Genomic DNA, 16,770 nt, shown 5'->3' on the forward strand with positions numbered 1-16,770 from the left:
AGGAGGCAGTATATAGCATAGGGGTTAGACACCACGGGCCGTGGAGTGAGTGCCAGAGCCTTGCTGAGTAGCTCTGAGGTCTTGTGTATCCACTCACCTGTAAGATGGGGATCACAGCAGTACCTTCTTCATGGGTGATGATATGTGTAAGCTATTTGGCATACATCAGGCACTCAATAAGTATTAGCTATTCTTGTTACATGCCCACTAGCTAAGTTACGACAAAGATTCCACCAAGGCAGTAAGATGCTTGAAATGAGGGTCTGTGAGAACCATGAAGGAGGGTGTATAATAAATACCGATACATATGAAAAGGTGACCTTTCACAAGTAAAGGCAGTTTAACAATTGATATTACAGGTTGACCATCCCTAGTCCGAGAATCCAAAATCTGAAAATTTTTTAGCAACGTGATGTCACAAGTGGAAAATTCCATATTTGACCTCATATGTTGGGTCTCAGTCAAGACACCGTCAAAACTTTGTTTCATGCACAAAATATTGTATAAAATTACCTTCAGCCTATGTGTATAAGTTATATATGAAACATAAATGAATTCGTGTTTAGTCTTGGGTCCCATCCCAACATATCTCATTGTGTATATGCAAATATTCCAAAATCCAAAACACTTCTTGTCGCAAGCATTTTGGATAAGGGCTGTTCAACCTATCATAGGCATAGTAAAATCATTAGCTGTTACAAACTTTGTTTTATTGATGTTATGCTTTTGGTACCTTTCATACTTTTTAAAAATAAGCTTAAGGCCCACTTAATGATAAAATATCTATAAAAATATAAGTACAGTATCAATATTGGGAAGAAATATAATTTTTTCTCCTTTGAACACACTAGGGGGCACTAGACATCTGTCTAGGGGACAAACCGTGCAACATGCCCCTTGGTTCTAAGTGTAGGTAGGTCAAGATTGCAGTGTGGTTTCTCACAGCTGTATTCTGAGGTAGATGTACCAGATCCTTCTCTTGTATCTCTTCTGTGTCTTCTCTTTTGGCTTGATTTCCAGCCTCCTTGCTGTCCTGGATGATAGGATGTCCTGACTGGAATGTCCTGCTGATCTTAACTGACCAGTATGGAGTGAGCTAGCATGACAGTCTTCTACGCTTGGGGGTTGAACTGAGCTCCTGCTGGCCTAAGACTGCAATAGGTGTTTTGACATTTGTTATTTTTTTATTCACATTTAACCTGCAATTAATTAAAATTTCTCAATCTTTTTGTATAATCTGCCAATTGTTATAGCATCTGAAATTTATGTAGTTTCAAAAGTATAATGTACATACGTAATTTCATTTATTCCTCATAAAAAGTCACTATTTGGCTTATTTTGTGGTGGAGGAGGCAGATTCAACAATGTTACATTATGTTTTCTAAAGTTCAGGCCTCCCCTTACCAGTTAAATGCCTGTAATGCACCTCTTTTGCCTACATGCGGTTTTCACTTCTCTGTGGTTAGGTTAAATCTGTGTCTGTTGTTGGGTTCTCCTCTAGTGGCCACCACTGGAGCCTGATAGGGGCTTTAGGACTTAGAAAATGCCCTGATGGGTCGGGAATGGTGGCTCACGCCTGCAATCCTAGCACTTTGGAAGGCAAGGCAGGCAGATCACTTGAGGTCAGGAGTCTGAGACCAGCTTGGCCAACATGGCAAAACCCCATCTACACTAAAAAATACAAAAATTAGCTGGACATGGTGGCGCACGCCTGTAGTCCTAGCTATTCTGGAGGCTGAGGCACAAGGATTGCTTGAATCTGGAAAGTGGAGGTTGCAGTGAGCCGAGATCGTGCCACTGCACTCCAGCCGAGGTGACAGAGTGAGACTTTGTCTCAAAAAAAAAAAAAAAAAAGAAAAAGTAAAGAAGATGAACAACAGACTTACTTTGTTTTATTTGGGTGCAGCTGTGACTTTTACATGTATAGATTAAAGAAAAAAATGAAAGTGGGAACATCAAAAACACTATTTCCTTCCTAGTAATGTAAATATAGTTTAAGTCTAGACTTTTTTCCCATCATAAGAATTCTTTCATAAGAAGGTGCTTCTTTTGCCCAGCCTTTCCCACCTGGTCCTGGGAAAGCTTAGGACCAAACTCAGGGCTCCTGGTTCTTTCCATCAGCTGGCATGCAGAAACCAGGCTCCTTACAGAGGAGACCTACTGGTGATGAACCCAAAAAAATGGAGCTCAGATTTAAATCACTCACACAATTTTTATTTATTTACCTTTTTATTGTTCAAAATAATGAGCTTTCCTTCTCCTTATCTCTTTTTTTTGTTATAAGATTCTAAATTAAGAACTTCTTTGATATTGCAGCCACCCTCGTTATAGGTCATTTTTTTGTAGTGAACCTTAACCATTTTTATCCAGTGGACAGAGCTAGGAGCAGTGCTTTAAAGTCATATGGGTAGAAGGAGTAGGAAATGCAGCAAGAGGTAGGCTCTAAATGAGATAGAACAGAAAGTTTCCAGAACCCATTTCTGGATGACCCCATTTGACCATTTTCAAGCCACGCTTCTCTGTCTGTGTCTTCCTTTTCCGTAACCCAATTATGAACTTCATTCATTCATTCAGCACTTACAGTCTGCCGTGAGGAGGCATTATACCAGTCTCTAGTGCTATAAAAATGGCTAAGACAGTGTCTGTCCCCAAGTGGCTTCCAGTCCAGTGGAGGACACTGGTATGGATTTCACAATATGCTACACTTGATGGCCACTGTAGTAGAGATCCCAGGTGTGTCCAAGATGTCACAGGATTGGGGTGGGGCCCTTGGAAAATAGGACTCTTAAGTCTGGCTGGTCATGGGAGGTTTCTGTGAGTTGTGGTGCTGCATGAGTGAGGGTCTGAAAGGTCTGCTGAATGTGTGGATATGTGTGTTAGGGGAAGGATTTGGGGACAGTACAGGAATGCAGGTGCACAGAGATGAGGAGGCTGCATATACATGGTATGACACAGTGGTAGCTAGCTGTGTCTTTCCACTTACTTATTTTGAACATCCTTGGAATGCTGAAAATTCTTCTAAAATAAATTAACTTTAAATGTCAGCAACTAGCTTTCAGGGTTCCATTGACGAGGCACCCTAATAGGTTACAACTGGAGGAAGCATTGTTCCTGGTGTCGTTCAACTGGTTGTGCTGGGTCTGAGTTGCTTCTGACAGATGATTATTGCAGTCTTAGCCCCAGGCCCCACAGCCTGGGCCAGATTCTCATTCCTACATGAATGTAGGGAAACCAGGGAGTGTTTTCTCTGTCTGCATCTGACTGGAATTGTAGGTTTATGTTTGTTCCCAGCTTCTCTTGTAATTGGCTGCCAGTGGAGTTGACAGCAGGCTGAATCTGGCAGTTGTGTGAGGAGCTAGAAACACAGCCAGTGAACACCATGCCCACCACTTCGTTTTATGTGGCTGCAGCTGTGACTATTATGTGTGTGGATTTTTTAAAATGAGAGAATAGAGAACATGAAAAAGTTATTTGTTTTCTAAAAGGGTAAATATTGTACTATTTACTGCCCCCTTCTGCTTTTTCTCAGTTAACTGATCTACTTTTTGAAATAACAGAATTTAGACATTTTGAGGTCATTTCTAATTTTTAAGATTTCAGCTCACTTGGCCCAGATTTTAATTCTTACCCACTCCCTACCAATTTTAAGTCAATCTGTATCTATTTTTGTTACTATCGTGTAAAAGACTGACATACTTAATGACAGTTTACTATTTACAAATTTGTGACAGAATTTTTAAATTGAGATATTCCAGCAGGTACCATCCGAAGACTAGGTGTCTTTACTCCTATGGTGAGCACATTATTCATAATAATTAACTGAGCATCCATTTGATGAACTATCATAGTTTCTGTTCAAGTATACATGTTCAGGTAGTTCTGTTAAACAGTCAGAGTATGTTGCAATATGCACATTGTATTGGGCCACATACATAACCTGCTTTCTCTTCTTTCAGTGAACATAGTAATAGTATCTGCTGCAGGGTTGTTGTGAGGATTTCAGAAAATGTATGTGGTTTTATATAATACTATATTAGTTTATTAAGCACTTCCTAATCTAGGTTCTGTGCTAAGGTGCTTTATATGTGACACCTTATTTAATCCTTCCCAGAACCCAGTGAAGTAGGTGCTGCTGTTCTTCCCATCTCACAGTGGAGGAAACTTAGATGCTGATGAAGTTAAGTTACTTGCTGACGGTTCATGAGCTAGTAAATGGCACCAGGATTTGACTATAGCCAGTCCGAGCTCAGACTTTTGTGCCTGGGCCTGCACTTCTGCATATGTCAAACCCAGTGTGTTTATATACAGAATCCTTTATATCTGCTGGTCAGACAGACTACTCAGCCTGCCAGACTATAGGACAGGCTGGTTAGACATGTTAAAGCGAGCCCTTAAAGTCTCTTGGCAGCGTCTGGGATGAGGAAGGCATGTTTCTGTATATGTGCAGATGAACTCGATTCTCCCCTTTCCCCTAGTGTGCCGTGGGGTACTTGTTGGCCCCATCTTCAGCTGTGCTGCTTCAGTGGACCCTCATCAGATGGTCAGGTCTATTTTGGCTACAAGTCACATGAGGAAGTATTGCTTATGTAACAGAAGAATCTCTTCTCCTGAGCTCTGTATGCATGTGGTTTTATAACCATGGTATTTTCTGTCTTTAATATGTGTATAATTCTACTGGGGCAATTTGTCTTCACAATGATACAAATACTTGTAGGCAATAATGATTTTCCTCACCACTTTTAGTCATCCTTTAGCCAAACTGAATAAATGTTTGGCCCTTTTCATCTTTCTTTATGAAGCGGAAGGCACTAGAATGCAATCGTTTCTGTAGTGGCTTATGTGGTTTCCTAGGTGCTGAGTTGTGTGGTGACAAGATGCCTGTATATTTTAGGAGGGAGGGAACTGAATCTTGTCGATGCAGAGTGATGTGGTGGGAAATTTAACAGCCACAAACATTGACTGGCTAAGTCTAAGGAAATGGTCGTCATATATCAATGACGTTTAAAAAGTGATACCCTGCATATAAAATATTTAATGATGTTGTGCCAAACTTCTGAAGGCAATATATTCTGGTGTTTTTATTTCTCCTTCTGTAAAATTATCTTGGAGAAATTGCAAAGTGAAGTATGTTTAAGTGGCTGTGATTCTTCTAAGGTTTATGTTATCCACAAGTTTGCTAAATACAAGTATCCTTTGTTATGCAGAAGTTTGGCTCTGCATTCATAGCTTTGATACTGAGGACTCTCTCATTATGTAAACTCCTCGATTGCTGAATTTCAGAGTGAGTAGCAAGAATTCAGATATGTGTATCAGGAGAGTGTATATATATCTGTTCAGTTTCTAAGTTTTGATAGTAAGGGATACCTATGTGCCGGGGCTTCTTGGCTTTGACATTACTGACATTTGAGACTTGATAACTTTTTACTGAGGGGTTTGGGGGCTGTCCTGTGTGGTGTAGGATGTTTAGCAGCATACCTGGACTCACCTGCAAGATGCCAGTAGTAGTATATCCTCCCGACTTCTTCCACAGTTCCAACAACCAAGAATATCTCCAGGCATTGTCAGATTACCCCAGGGTGGGGTTGAAGGGACAGAATTGCCCCCTGTCAAGAACGATTGTTGTACACCATTGCATTTAACTAAATTTGTAAATAACATGAAACCCAGAAGACTCTTATAGCCACCTAGAGATAATTCATTTTGTCCATTGCACAGAGATAATTTTTAAGGAAAAAAATACAAATGGAGAAGAAGAGATTGCCTTTAGAAGTTAAGCACAAAAAGGACATTAAATTTTTATATGAAAAGTATCACTTATTAAACCATTGTTAGATGATAGCTGTTTCCTTAGACTTGGCCATATACTGCCTCTTCCATTTGCTGTTCTTCTCTGGAAATGACCAACAGTGCTTCATTGATCTTATTTATAGGTCCTTTACTACCGTGCAGTGCAATTTCAGATCACCAGTTCTTATTGATCACAAGTAAATTTCAGCTAGCCCTTCCTTTTGTTACCTTGAAGAGCTGAAATTTTCAACAAGGCAAGAGTTTATCAGAGGATGTGCTTTAAGGTCCACCAGCAGCTACCTACATACAAGCATTGGGCTCTGTGCTGGTTTTGTAATGGATACTGGACAACACACCATACCTCTGGCCAGGCAGCATGTGTAGTATTACCCTTTCATTTTCTCTTGCCTTCCCTCAGACATTCTCTCTTACTCTTGCATAGTCAGTGGCAGATAAATGCCTTATATGTGTTGCTGCTCTTACTTGCTTCCTATGAGTTTTTTTAATTGTAGTTTGAAAACATTTCTCCATATTATTGTTTTATTCCATTGCCACCATTTTGTGAAATTCAGAGCATCAGTTGTACCATGCTGAATGAAAAAAGTCATCTTTTTATTTTGGAAGTGAATAGAATTTGAGGCTTTTTTTTTTTCCCACTCACGACAACTAGGGTCCATTATAGTTATATAAATGCAAAATTAGTCTGGTTAAATGGATGCACCTTCTCCACAACCTTGGTGTATTGCTAAGACTTTCAGATATTTAGATGAAATGTATTTCCTTCTGAAATATAAGTGTTCACCTTATTTTATATCTGAAAGTATCATATTACTAAATTTGTAACTTAGATTTTATTCAGTGAACACATTTTTTTGAGTGGTAGCACTATCAGTGCTTTTATATTGCTGATGCCTCTTCCCCCAGTTAAGTAATCAGTAATGTGAACCTGATTCAGTGATTTTGACCCAAAATTGGCTTTATGTTTAAGGTACTTTGTTGTTTTATGCTGTGACTATCATATCTTTAGAACAGAAATAGTAATTATAAATAAAATCTATTTTTTGTTACATAGTATTGCGGTTGTGAAGACACTCAATTATATTGAAATTTTTACTGAATCTTTTCTAGGACTAATTTCATGTCTTACGAACTAGCAGAGAAATTTTCCCTTAGGGTATGCCAGAAGAGGAGCAAGTAGTTTGGATAATGAAATGAGACCTTAAAGAAATATTTCTAGAGCAGCTATAATAATTTACATAAGAAATGAATTGAGATGGCTGGAGAAGAGAATTGTTTTTCCTCTTTGAATATCAGTGTTTTGGGTAATAATGGCAGCATTAACCTAAGAGACCATTCTAATTTGCCTGTTTTTTTCTTGTACATTATCAGAAGCTATCTTTTTAATTCTGTCTTGTGATCAAAATAATGGAAATGTGATTTTTATTTTCATGGTAGGAGATGGAATAAACTGAGACTGCAGGACAAAGAGAAACGTCTGAAGCTGGAGGACGATTCTGAGGAAAGCGATGCTGAATTTGACGAAGGTTTTAAAGTGCCAGGTTTTCTGTTCAAAAAGCTTTTTAAGTATGTACCATATGTTCTTTCCTTTCTATTTGCTATCAAGCCATTATGTACAAATTAACATTTTAGGAATTACATAGTAGTTACCTGTGGGCCCTGAAGGTACTTGCAGCAATTTATTGCAAAAACAGATACTGTCAAATGAAATTATAGCCACGTGCTGTTCATTAAAATTGGATGATAATAAATTGACTAAAGTGTGCATTGGGTATGTTTGTAAACTGATGAATCTATATGGACCTCTCTCAGCAGACTAAAAGCAACACATTTAAAAGCCATCTATGTTGAATAATTTTTTTGTTCTTAGTAATTTTAAGGTGCCAAACTCCTAATTTCTTAAATCAGATTAATAGGAAGAGTTGCATATTAAAATCAATATTGGGAAGGATTTCTTTCTTCTATGTGGAAATAAAAAACTTTTGAGATATTTTGAGTGTCTTATATTGTACCTGAGGGTATAATATTTTTGAGCTGACCAAATGTGCATCTAAATATTTTATGTAGGATGTCATTCTAATGTCAAAAGAGAAGATATGGGCAACACCTTGACGATTAAGTTGCTATTTGAAGCCAGGTTTCATGTGTAAGTGGCCAAGCATTGGAGATGATCGGATGCTGCCTGATAGATGTGTGCATGTTGTCTCAAAGGGCTGGCCAGTCTCCCGTGATGAATGTAAATACTGAGGAACATTTTCAGTCTCGTCACTCCTGGGATTTACTTAACAAGATACTTTAGGAAGGCTTCTTAGATGCATATAGGAAGTTAAACCATTACATAGCTTCTTTCTGTCTCTTTCGTACAATCAATTTGTAGTTGGGAGCAGGATGCAAAGTTCTTTCTTCGAGATGATTAAGTTTAAGTCTCCTTTATAGATTCAGCTTTCAGCCATGCCCTAAACTTGTGGAAGAAGTTTACTTAAAAACAGCATGCTCTTCAAAGAGCTTATATTATAGTTTTAATTTTTCTCTCCATTGGGGTAGTGGAGAGTGAAGAGTAGTTATTTTATCCCACTAAACATTATAGAAAGCCAAACTCTAAAGATGTGAAGTGACTTGATGTGATTGCTTTAACTGAACAGAGGAACAGCCGTGTAGAAGTTGAAATCTGAATCTGTAGTAATATATGCAGAGGTGGTTGCTTTGTTTATTGCTTCTCCCAAATGAAAATTAACTACGGAAAGGTAAATAAAGGCCACTTTTATTGGCAACTCTTTTTGTTTTCTCTAAAGTGATTGTTTGTTAAGAAACAAGCCAAATACCATCAGTGTTGTACTAGCAAAAGGAATACCCAAATTATAGATTAAATTGATTTAAAAAAGACAGGATACTTCTGTGTATGTGTAGTAAGTGATTTGGCAAATATCCTCAAGGATCAAGTTGAGTCTGCATTTTTGTATAAATGTCAGATTTTCTAGCAAAGATATTTCACAATTAATAGAACTAAACTTTGCTTACTAAAAGTATTTAGGATTCAGTGTATTGACAAAACTCTATAGTAGTTAATATAAATAATATTTGTGTTTTAAAAATTAGTCTTAATTGCACATTCCTGGAAAGTATTGTGTTTTTTTAATCTCTGCAAAAACAGGATTTTAAATATTTTATAAATGTCATAAAACTTCGGTTCATTTTCTTTTGCTGTATGAAAAAAATTAATAGGATTGATAGAGTCTCCATTTTTCTTTTACGATTACGTTTTAGTGGGGCCAATTTAATTTTAAACTAGATAACATGTTTTTACTGTATTTGCTGCATTCTGTAGAATTGAATTGACAGGGTATAGAGTTGTACACAAGGGAGTCAGAAGGTACAATTAGCCATTTAAGTACATTTTCTGCAAGATAATGTTTAACTTTTAAATTTCAGTTTTGAAAGTTTGCCCAGCAAGTACATTTGTCTATCTAATTTAGCAGTCAAATGACAAACTTCAATCTTTTGACCTTACTTTCAGCCACACTAGTAAATGCAGTCTTGGGTTAGTGTGGCAATGCCAATGTACACCAATTATCTGTGGTCACATTGTGATGCCTCAGTCTCAAGAGATAGCAGAATAAATTTTTTTATGTTGTATACTCGTAAAAATCTTTAACTGTCCCTAAAGAGTAATTTTTATATGCTTTTCAAAAATTTTGAAAACTAGATTCTATAATATGTTATTTAAACTATGTAATTGATTTACACTGTTTATTATTAGGAAGGTAAAGCAATAAAACCAAAGTCAGTTAGTGGCACAGCTGAAACCTGAGCTCAGGCCCCTTATTCCTCATCTAGCAATACCAGCTATGTATACTATCTACCAGCTGTGTGGCTAGTGCTTTTAATCTGCAAGTGAATTTCCTTTAAATACCATCTGAGGGCCTTCATGTGTTGTGTGGAAAGAAAGAGCCACTCTTTGCTATCTTTGTAACTATCCCTAGTTGTTGGGGATCCTGCTAGAGATATGACTTACATGCGGCCTAGTAAGATTTTTTTAAATGTCATTTTCTTAGTGCTGTTCATCTTCTTGTAAACACACTCACATGCTGTTTGAAAGCCCTCGAAGATTAGATTTGTAGATGAGGAAACACCCAGCACATTGTATGCTGCCTTTCCTGGGCCACACAGAATCTAGTTGTCTTAACCCCCTCTCAGGTTCCTTCTGGGATCCTATGCTGTTTACCATTCCTTTAATAATTTCTCAACTGCTCCTCTCCACACTCTCCCTACTTTAATTAAGTTGATGAGCCCCAAGCAAAAAGAGTTGTTGGACCCACGTAGGATAGAGGCAGTGTGGTGTAGGAGTAATACACTAGAATAATCACTGGGAGATTTTGTTCCCCGACTGGAGGAGCTGGTCCCATGGTTGTTCTGTATCTCAGTAAAAAGAGGTCAACTGACTAGAATTTAGTGATTCTGGAAACTAATTGCACATCAGTTTTTTTGGAGAGCTTTTTGCAGTATGTCTTTTTTAAAAGTTGAGATTATTCTAGTGTAGCCAGTTCATGAACCAGCTTTTGTTCTAAATGAGGGTTTCTTGACCTTGACACAATTGACACTTAGGGCTAAATAATTTGTTGCTGTGGGGACTGTCCTGTGCAGTATCAGATATTGAACAGCTTCTCTGGCCTCTACTATTGCACTTCTCTGGTTGTAACAAAAATGTCTTTAGACATTGCCAAATGTCCCATAGGGAGAAGAATTACCCCTGGCTGAGAACTATTGGTCTAGATCATTTCCAGAATCACTTTGGAAACATACAATTCTGGATTTCAGCTATGGCTTGCTCATTTTTTTCTAGTGATGTGACCTTTGGCAAGTTACTTAACCATTCTGAGCTTTTGTTTCCTAATTATAAAGTGTGCTGATAATCTCCTTTGTGCATGTTGATTGTGAAGCTGTGTCCAAACCACCTGGCCTGGTGCCTCCTCAGCAGTCGGCTCCTTAAGTAGTAGTCATTATTCTCTGATTACATACCACATATTTTCGGAATTTGTCCTTCTTCCCAAATTAAATGATCTAGTATCTGTACTACACTTCATCGTGTTTTGATTTTTAGTTCTTTTCTCCAAGGTGCATATCCAGTGTGTGTATTATATTTAGCAAACTTAATAAGCAGCAAAATTCTCATTCAGAGTTTTCCTTATGTAATAGGTAATAATGGAACAGCTAGAGTCAAACTTCTAGAATTGCTTTGCAAAATACTGGGAGAAAGTTAATTATGACATATTTACTGAGAGGAGATTAAATAAAACCAGTTAAATGAGCTGAAGTCCAAAATGAGATTTTAGGTAGACATACCTATAGGTACCAGATAGTAAATATTTGGGCAGCAAAACAACAAAACCATCTTCTTTTAAGGTGAGTAGCCCATTAGCCTTGATATTTTCTTTGAAAAAAAAAAAATCCCTTATCTTTCATCATCTTTTTATGTATTTATTAGAGATGGGGTCTCACTCTGTTGCCCAGTTTGGAATCCGGTGGTGCAATCATGGTTCATTGCAGCCTCAACCTCCATGGCTCAAGCAATCCTCTCACCTTAGCCTCCCAAGTAGCTGGGACTACAGGCACGTGCCACCACTCCCGGCTAAATTTTTTTTTTTTTTCTTGTAGAGATGAGGTCTCACTATGTTGCCCATGCTGGTCTTGAACTCCTGGGCTTAAGTGATGCTCCTGCCTCGGCTTACCAAAGTGCTGGGATTTACAGGCATGAGCCACCTCATCTAACCTATCATCTTTTAATTCAAGTGGTTTTTGCTTTAGATTTTGTAACTTGGGATATAATCTTCATACCATTCCCTGTTGTTAAGTGTTTCTTCCACTCTCCGAAAATTTTTTTATATTTTTCCTTTTTTAACTTTAGGTTATAGATTAAACATATCATTGATGGAGAAAGAAAAATATCAACTTCTATTTTTTGCAGTGGGAGGGGTTAAGGTTAAATTATTTCTCCTTGACCCGTATTCCTTATTTAAAATCTTAATAGCTATGATCTTTTTGTACCTATGGTAAACTCCCTGAATCAATTTCTGCTTTGAAATATTAAAAAGACCTTTTGTATTGTTGAGTCTTTAAACTGTTCTTTTTTGCATCTGCTAGTAATATGATAGAATCATCTGTTATGTCCTAATTTTGAGAGCAGCCCTATTATTCAGACTTGTTTATGGCCTTAAAATTTAATTTTTTCTATTAAAAGATAATATGATTACCAAGTGACTTTTCAACAGTATAAGCTGTAGGTTGTGGTGTTCTCTGTCCTGCTTTTTTGATGCTATTCAGATTGAAAAAATAAACATTAGTGCCCCTTTTTTGTAGAAAAATTAATGGAACTTTATGTATGAAAAATATTTGGGAATTTTTTCCCCAGAAAGTGAGTAAAAAATAGTAAGTTTATGCTTGTTTAGCAAGCTATTTCTAATGTTGAAAAGAAAGGAAATAGTCTCTAATTACCCCATCTATCAGTTTAATTAGAAATGTGTTAATGTTTTGTAAAGAAAAATTTGTGATTTTTATGCCTAGGTGATCAAAAATGTATGACCTTATAAATATAATACTCATGTAAAACACACATCCCGCATGTTTCTCTGACTGGTACTAGAACCTAGTCAAATGATTAATTCATGAGTACTTTCTGTTATGATCTGTATTATCCACCATTTGCCATTTTCTCTTTTCTTGTTGGTGTTTGTTGTTGTAGGTACCAGCAGACAGGTGTTAGGTGGCTGTGGGAATTGCACTGCCAGCAGGCAGGAGGAATTCTGGGAGATGAAATGGGATTGGGCAAGACCATCCAGATAATTGCCTTCTTGGCAGGTCTGAGCTACAGCAAGATCAGGACTCGTGGTTCAAATTACAGGCAAGTGCTCCTCTGCAGACTGTCAGTCTGTGGAGCTCAATTAATATTTCATCAGATGTATTGCTGTGGAGGAGGGTCTTGTGAATTATTGATGACATTTCAATTACAATATTCCTTTAATTCTTTTAGTGGGGGACATCAAAGGAAAAATTTTACGAGACAATGGAGCTGTAGGGCAGGAGAAATTAAACATGTAACACTTTTAATGAATTCCAGGCATTGATGCTTCATTTTGCAGATGAGCCCCACTAGATATTTTGGGTCAATATGATGTCTAAGGTTAGCTTCTACAAATGGATTGTTTACAAACTCAATTATGTTAATATCAATAGTTTACACAATATGGAATTTTAAATTAGACATAATACCTTTAGTTCCATTTATTAAATTTTACATTAAAATATTTGTTCTGGCAGGAGACCAGGTGAGCATTACAGTAAGTACAAAGTCTATTCATGGGGAGAGTTGGAGCTTTGAAGAAGCCATTCTCCCTAATTTCCTTTATAATGAGTGTGCATGATAGCATTTCTAGATAGCTTGCTCTCTCTTTTGTTTTTGAATGAAGTTGCTTGTCTGATCCCTGTGCTTTCTGCCCTTCCCAATCTATGAACTTTATGTAATAAATTCTAAGGCCAAAACCTAAGCAACTACCTAAAATGGTAGAAAACTATGTTTAGATATTAATCTTTATTCTCTTTAGAAATTTAAATAATTAAGGCTTTTGTATTCCAGAAGAATAAGCATTTAATCTATTTGATATGGCAGAACTGAAATACTTTATTTTGAAAGAAAGTACTATGAGCACTTCCATATTTAAACTGTAAATTGACTTTATAGAAATCGGTATTGGTAAAAATATTGGTAGGTAAATTATGTAGGATATTTCATCATATTGAACCCAGATAAGTCCAAGCTCCTTGTGTTTCAGTAGGCTTATGTAAAGAGTAAGAGCAAGGTAGTTGCTAGAGGGGTGTGCCCAGGAAACCTCAGACACTCCCTACATATGATTTGGAGATAACCTCTACAGTAGTGTCAGTGTGCCTGAAGTCAGCAACTGCCGAAAGTTCTTCCTACTCTCCAGCTCATCAGCAGTGAAATGCTCAGTAGAGAGCCAAATATGAACCATAAACTGAGTCAAGATCATGTTTCTTTAGTCTCCAGAGTTTAGTGTTTTATTTCTTACTCTTTCGTTAAGTTAGCAGATCAATACTTCTGTGAGGAGTGTTTGGAGTTTTAGAATATTTTAGAACGCCAGTTGGATTTATATAGATGTAGGAAGGGGAAGAAAACACTTGGAGATTTTTAAATGCTAAACGTGTTGTTGTTGTTGTTACAAGGAAGTTATATTGAAGCAGGGTTTTTAGAATTCTATTACATTTTGCTTGGAAGCATGTGAAAACATTCCAGACCAAAGGAAAAGTTGAAGTTCCAAGTGGGCATTTAGTGTTGTCTTATCTATGACTGTTTTTTTTAATATGGTTTTTCTGTTTCCAATAAAATGCTTTTTCTGTTTCAAATAAGCTCTTTGATTGGCTTGTTTTCTGCAACTCTGTTGGGTGTTTTTGGTAACTAGACTACCCCAAACTCCTCCAAATGGTTTCTAGGACTCTTTCTTTCCTTAAATGGTTTCTGGGATTTTCTTATTTCTCATTTCTTTTCTTTGCTTCCCTTCCTATTATCATCACACTTATGTGGAGTCTAATGCTCAGGTCCCAGGAAACCTAAAGTCATCCCTGCACTGTGGTTTTGATCTAAAAATTAAAACATGCTCTCGGGTGGTGACAATCCTACTAAGAATGAAGTCAAGGCTAATAATGAACAGCAGCTGTAATCAATTAACTATCAATATTCATATCCTCTTCTCTATAATGAAATAATGTGGCATATTGGACTACATCCCAGATTGTCTTTATTAAGATGGTATTGGTGGAAGTGGCTTGCGAGAATGTGGTGCTGCACCACAAACACCGGGGCTCCTCATGAGTGCAAGTTTACAGAGGAGTGTGGTCCCCTCTGCTCATATGTACCAGGGCGGACTGGACCACATCTTCCTAACAACTTTATAACACATCCTCCTCTGGAACCAGATGAAATTGGGAGTTCTCTATATTTATGTCTTACAGAAAAATAGCTCTTAAGGTCAAATGAAGTTCTGTGTGAGCTGTTATTGCCTCATTGGCTATGTATATTTCCTGTGAACTCTTACAAACTGTAGAGGGGCCCTAATTTGAGATGGTTTTGGTGCTGTAATTTTAAGGACCATGAACATTGAAATGGAAACAGTGTCTCTGTGATACCAAGAAACTTCATGGTAAAAGAAGTTTGATTTGTTATTTTAAAAAAATGTGTGTTATATGTGTGTTTCTAGAAGACAGAGAAGCATATTGCTTATGGTTGATACACATCTATACTGGTTGCTGTGTTCCCCGTTCATAATGGATACGCCACCTTCTTTTCACTTTGCCATTCATATTATAATGATAGGCCCCTCAATCTTATAATGAAAAGGAAATAAAGTGACTTTTCAGACTCAGTTAATTTTTTAAAGTCTTGGATATCATTTTGTTAATTCCTAATGTTATTAAATTTGATAAACTTTCAAGGATAAATATTTTACTTTGTAGTTCCTGGTAAGTTCTGGGTATGACTAGCAGATTTACATCCTGCAGGTTGATATATTTGACCATGGAGCTATTGGCTTTCCCTAAATTTATTAGGTAATCAATGGTAATCAAAGATTAAAGGAATTGTAGTCTGTTTGGTAATTGATGCTAATCACTGTAGTACACTTAGCCATTACTCATGTTCATCTCACTGGCATAAAGAGTTAGGAAAGGGTGGTTCAGTTGACGATGTGACTGTTAATGGAGTTGATTGTCCTGCTGCGGTCCAGCAACAGTCTAGGTCTGCTCCTAGATCTCAACTCAGCGTGAAAATCTCCAAATTTTTCTACTAAAGGGGAAAATGGCAGAAATTAAAGGGCATCATGATAATGCCAGATAGATGTTCAGCCAGAAGAATATACTAGCCTTAAATAACAAAATGTGAGTCATCAATGTAGCAGTTTGCAGAAGGCACATTATAAAAGAGAAAAAAATACTATATAACCTGAAAAAACATATGCATGTGTTTATGCTTATTTGAATGTGAGTTTGTTGTAAAAATATTTTAGACAGCTTTTGATTGGTGGTTTCCTAATCCCTGCTAAGTGCATATTGATGATAACTCTTTTATTCTCCTTGGAGGATAGAAAGAAGCTGGTGCATTTAATCCTTGTAGAAAGGCTTGCTGCCATGGAAGGGGCCAGGCAGAGTCCTACTCTCCTCAGGGAGCTCGAGGGGTGCCTGGACAGGCCCTGCCTTGGTGAGGAACATGGCTTAGAAACTCTGTAGGAAGAGTGTCAGAGTCTCTTGTAGCCTCTGGCTTCTTGTGGTCTGGCCCTTTCCACCCAGTTGAAGGGCAGGGACAGTGACTGTAGCTGGAGGCAGGGAGGGTTTCAAAGTGGACATAGGTATTTTGTCACGTTGGAGTATAAGGGTAGGCCTCATTTAAGTTAGGGCTTGACCAAAATTTCATTGTTTTTCTATAGAACTACAAATTATTTTTCAGTTGTGTAGTAGATGATTTTTAATATTTCAAGCACTGTACGATTTACTCTTTAGTTATTTGTAAAGATTGTATTTTGTTTGTTTGTTTGTTTGTTCTGAGACAGAGTCTCGCCCTTGTCGCCCAGGCTGGAGTGCAGTGGCGCAATCTCAACTCACTGCAACCTCCGCCTCCCGGGTTCAAGTGATTCTCCTGCCTCAGCCTCCCAAGTAGCTGGGATTACAGACAGTCACCACCATACCCGGCTAATTTTTATAGTTTAGGTAGAGACAGGGTTTCACCATGTTGGCCAGGCTGGTCTCAAACTCCTGACTTCAGGTGATCTACCCGCCTTGGCCTCCCAAAATGTTGGGATTACAGGTGTGAGCCACTGTACCTGGCCAAAAATTGTTTTAAATTCAGGAATAATTTATTTCTGAGCTCTAGTAAGAAAACAAAAATCACTGATAATACCCCAACTCTGA

General features: G+C 37.5%; 1 protein-coding gene across 2 annotated transcripts in view; it reads left to right on the top strand.

The window, feature by feature from the left end:
* LOC129480879 (chimeric ERCC6-PGBD3 protein) overlaps positions 1–16,770 on the top strand; it is an 89,080-nt gene that overhangs the window by 26,400 nt on the left and 45,910 nt on the right. For both annotated transcript variants that reach the window (XM_055275350.2, XM_055275351.2), the window contains exons 6-7: positions 7,243–7,371; positions 12,542–12,700. In XM_055275350.2, the coding sequence (XP_055131325.1) occupies positions 7,243–7,371; positions 12,542–12,700 (288 nt within the window). The remainder of the gene's footprint in view (positions 1–7,242; positions 7,372–12,541; positions 12,701–16,770) is intronic.

This window comes from Symphalangus syndactylus, chromosome 4, assembly GCF_028878055.3.
Source record: "Symphalangus syndactylus isolate Jambi chromosome 4, NHGRI_mSymSyn1-v2.1_pri, whole genome shotgun sequence".
Lineage (NCBI taxonomy): Eukaryota > Metazoa > Chordata > Mammalia > Primates > Hylobatidae > Symphalangus > Symphalangus syndactylus.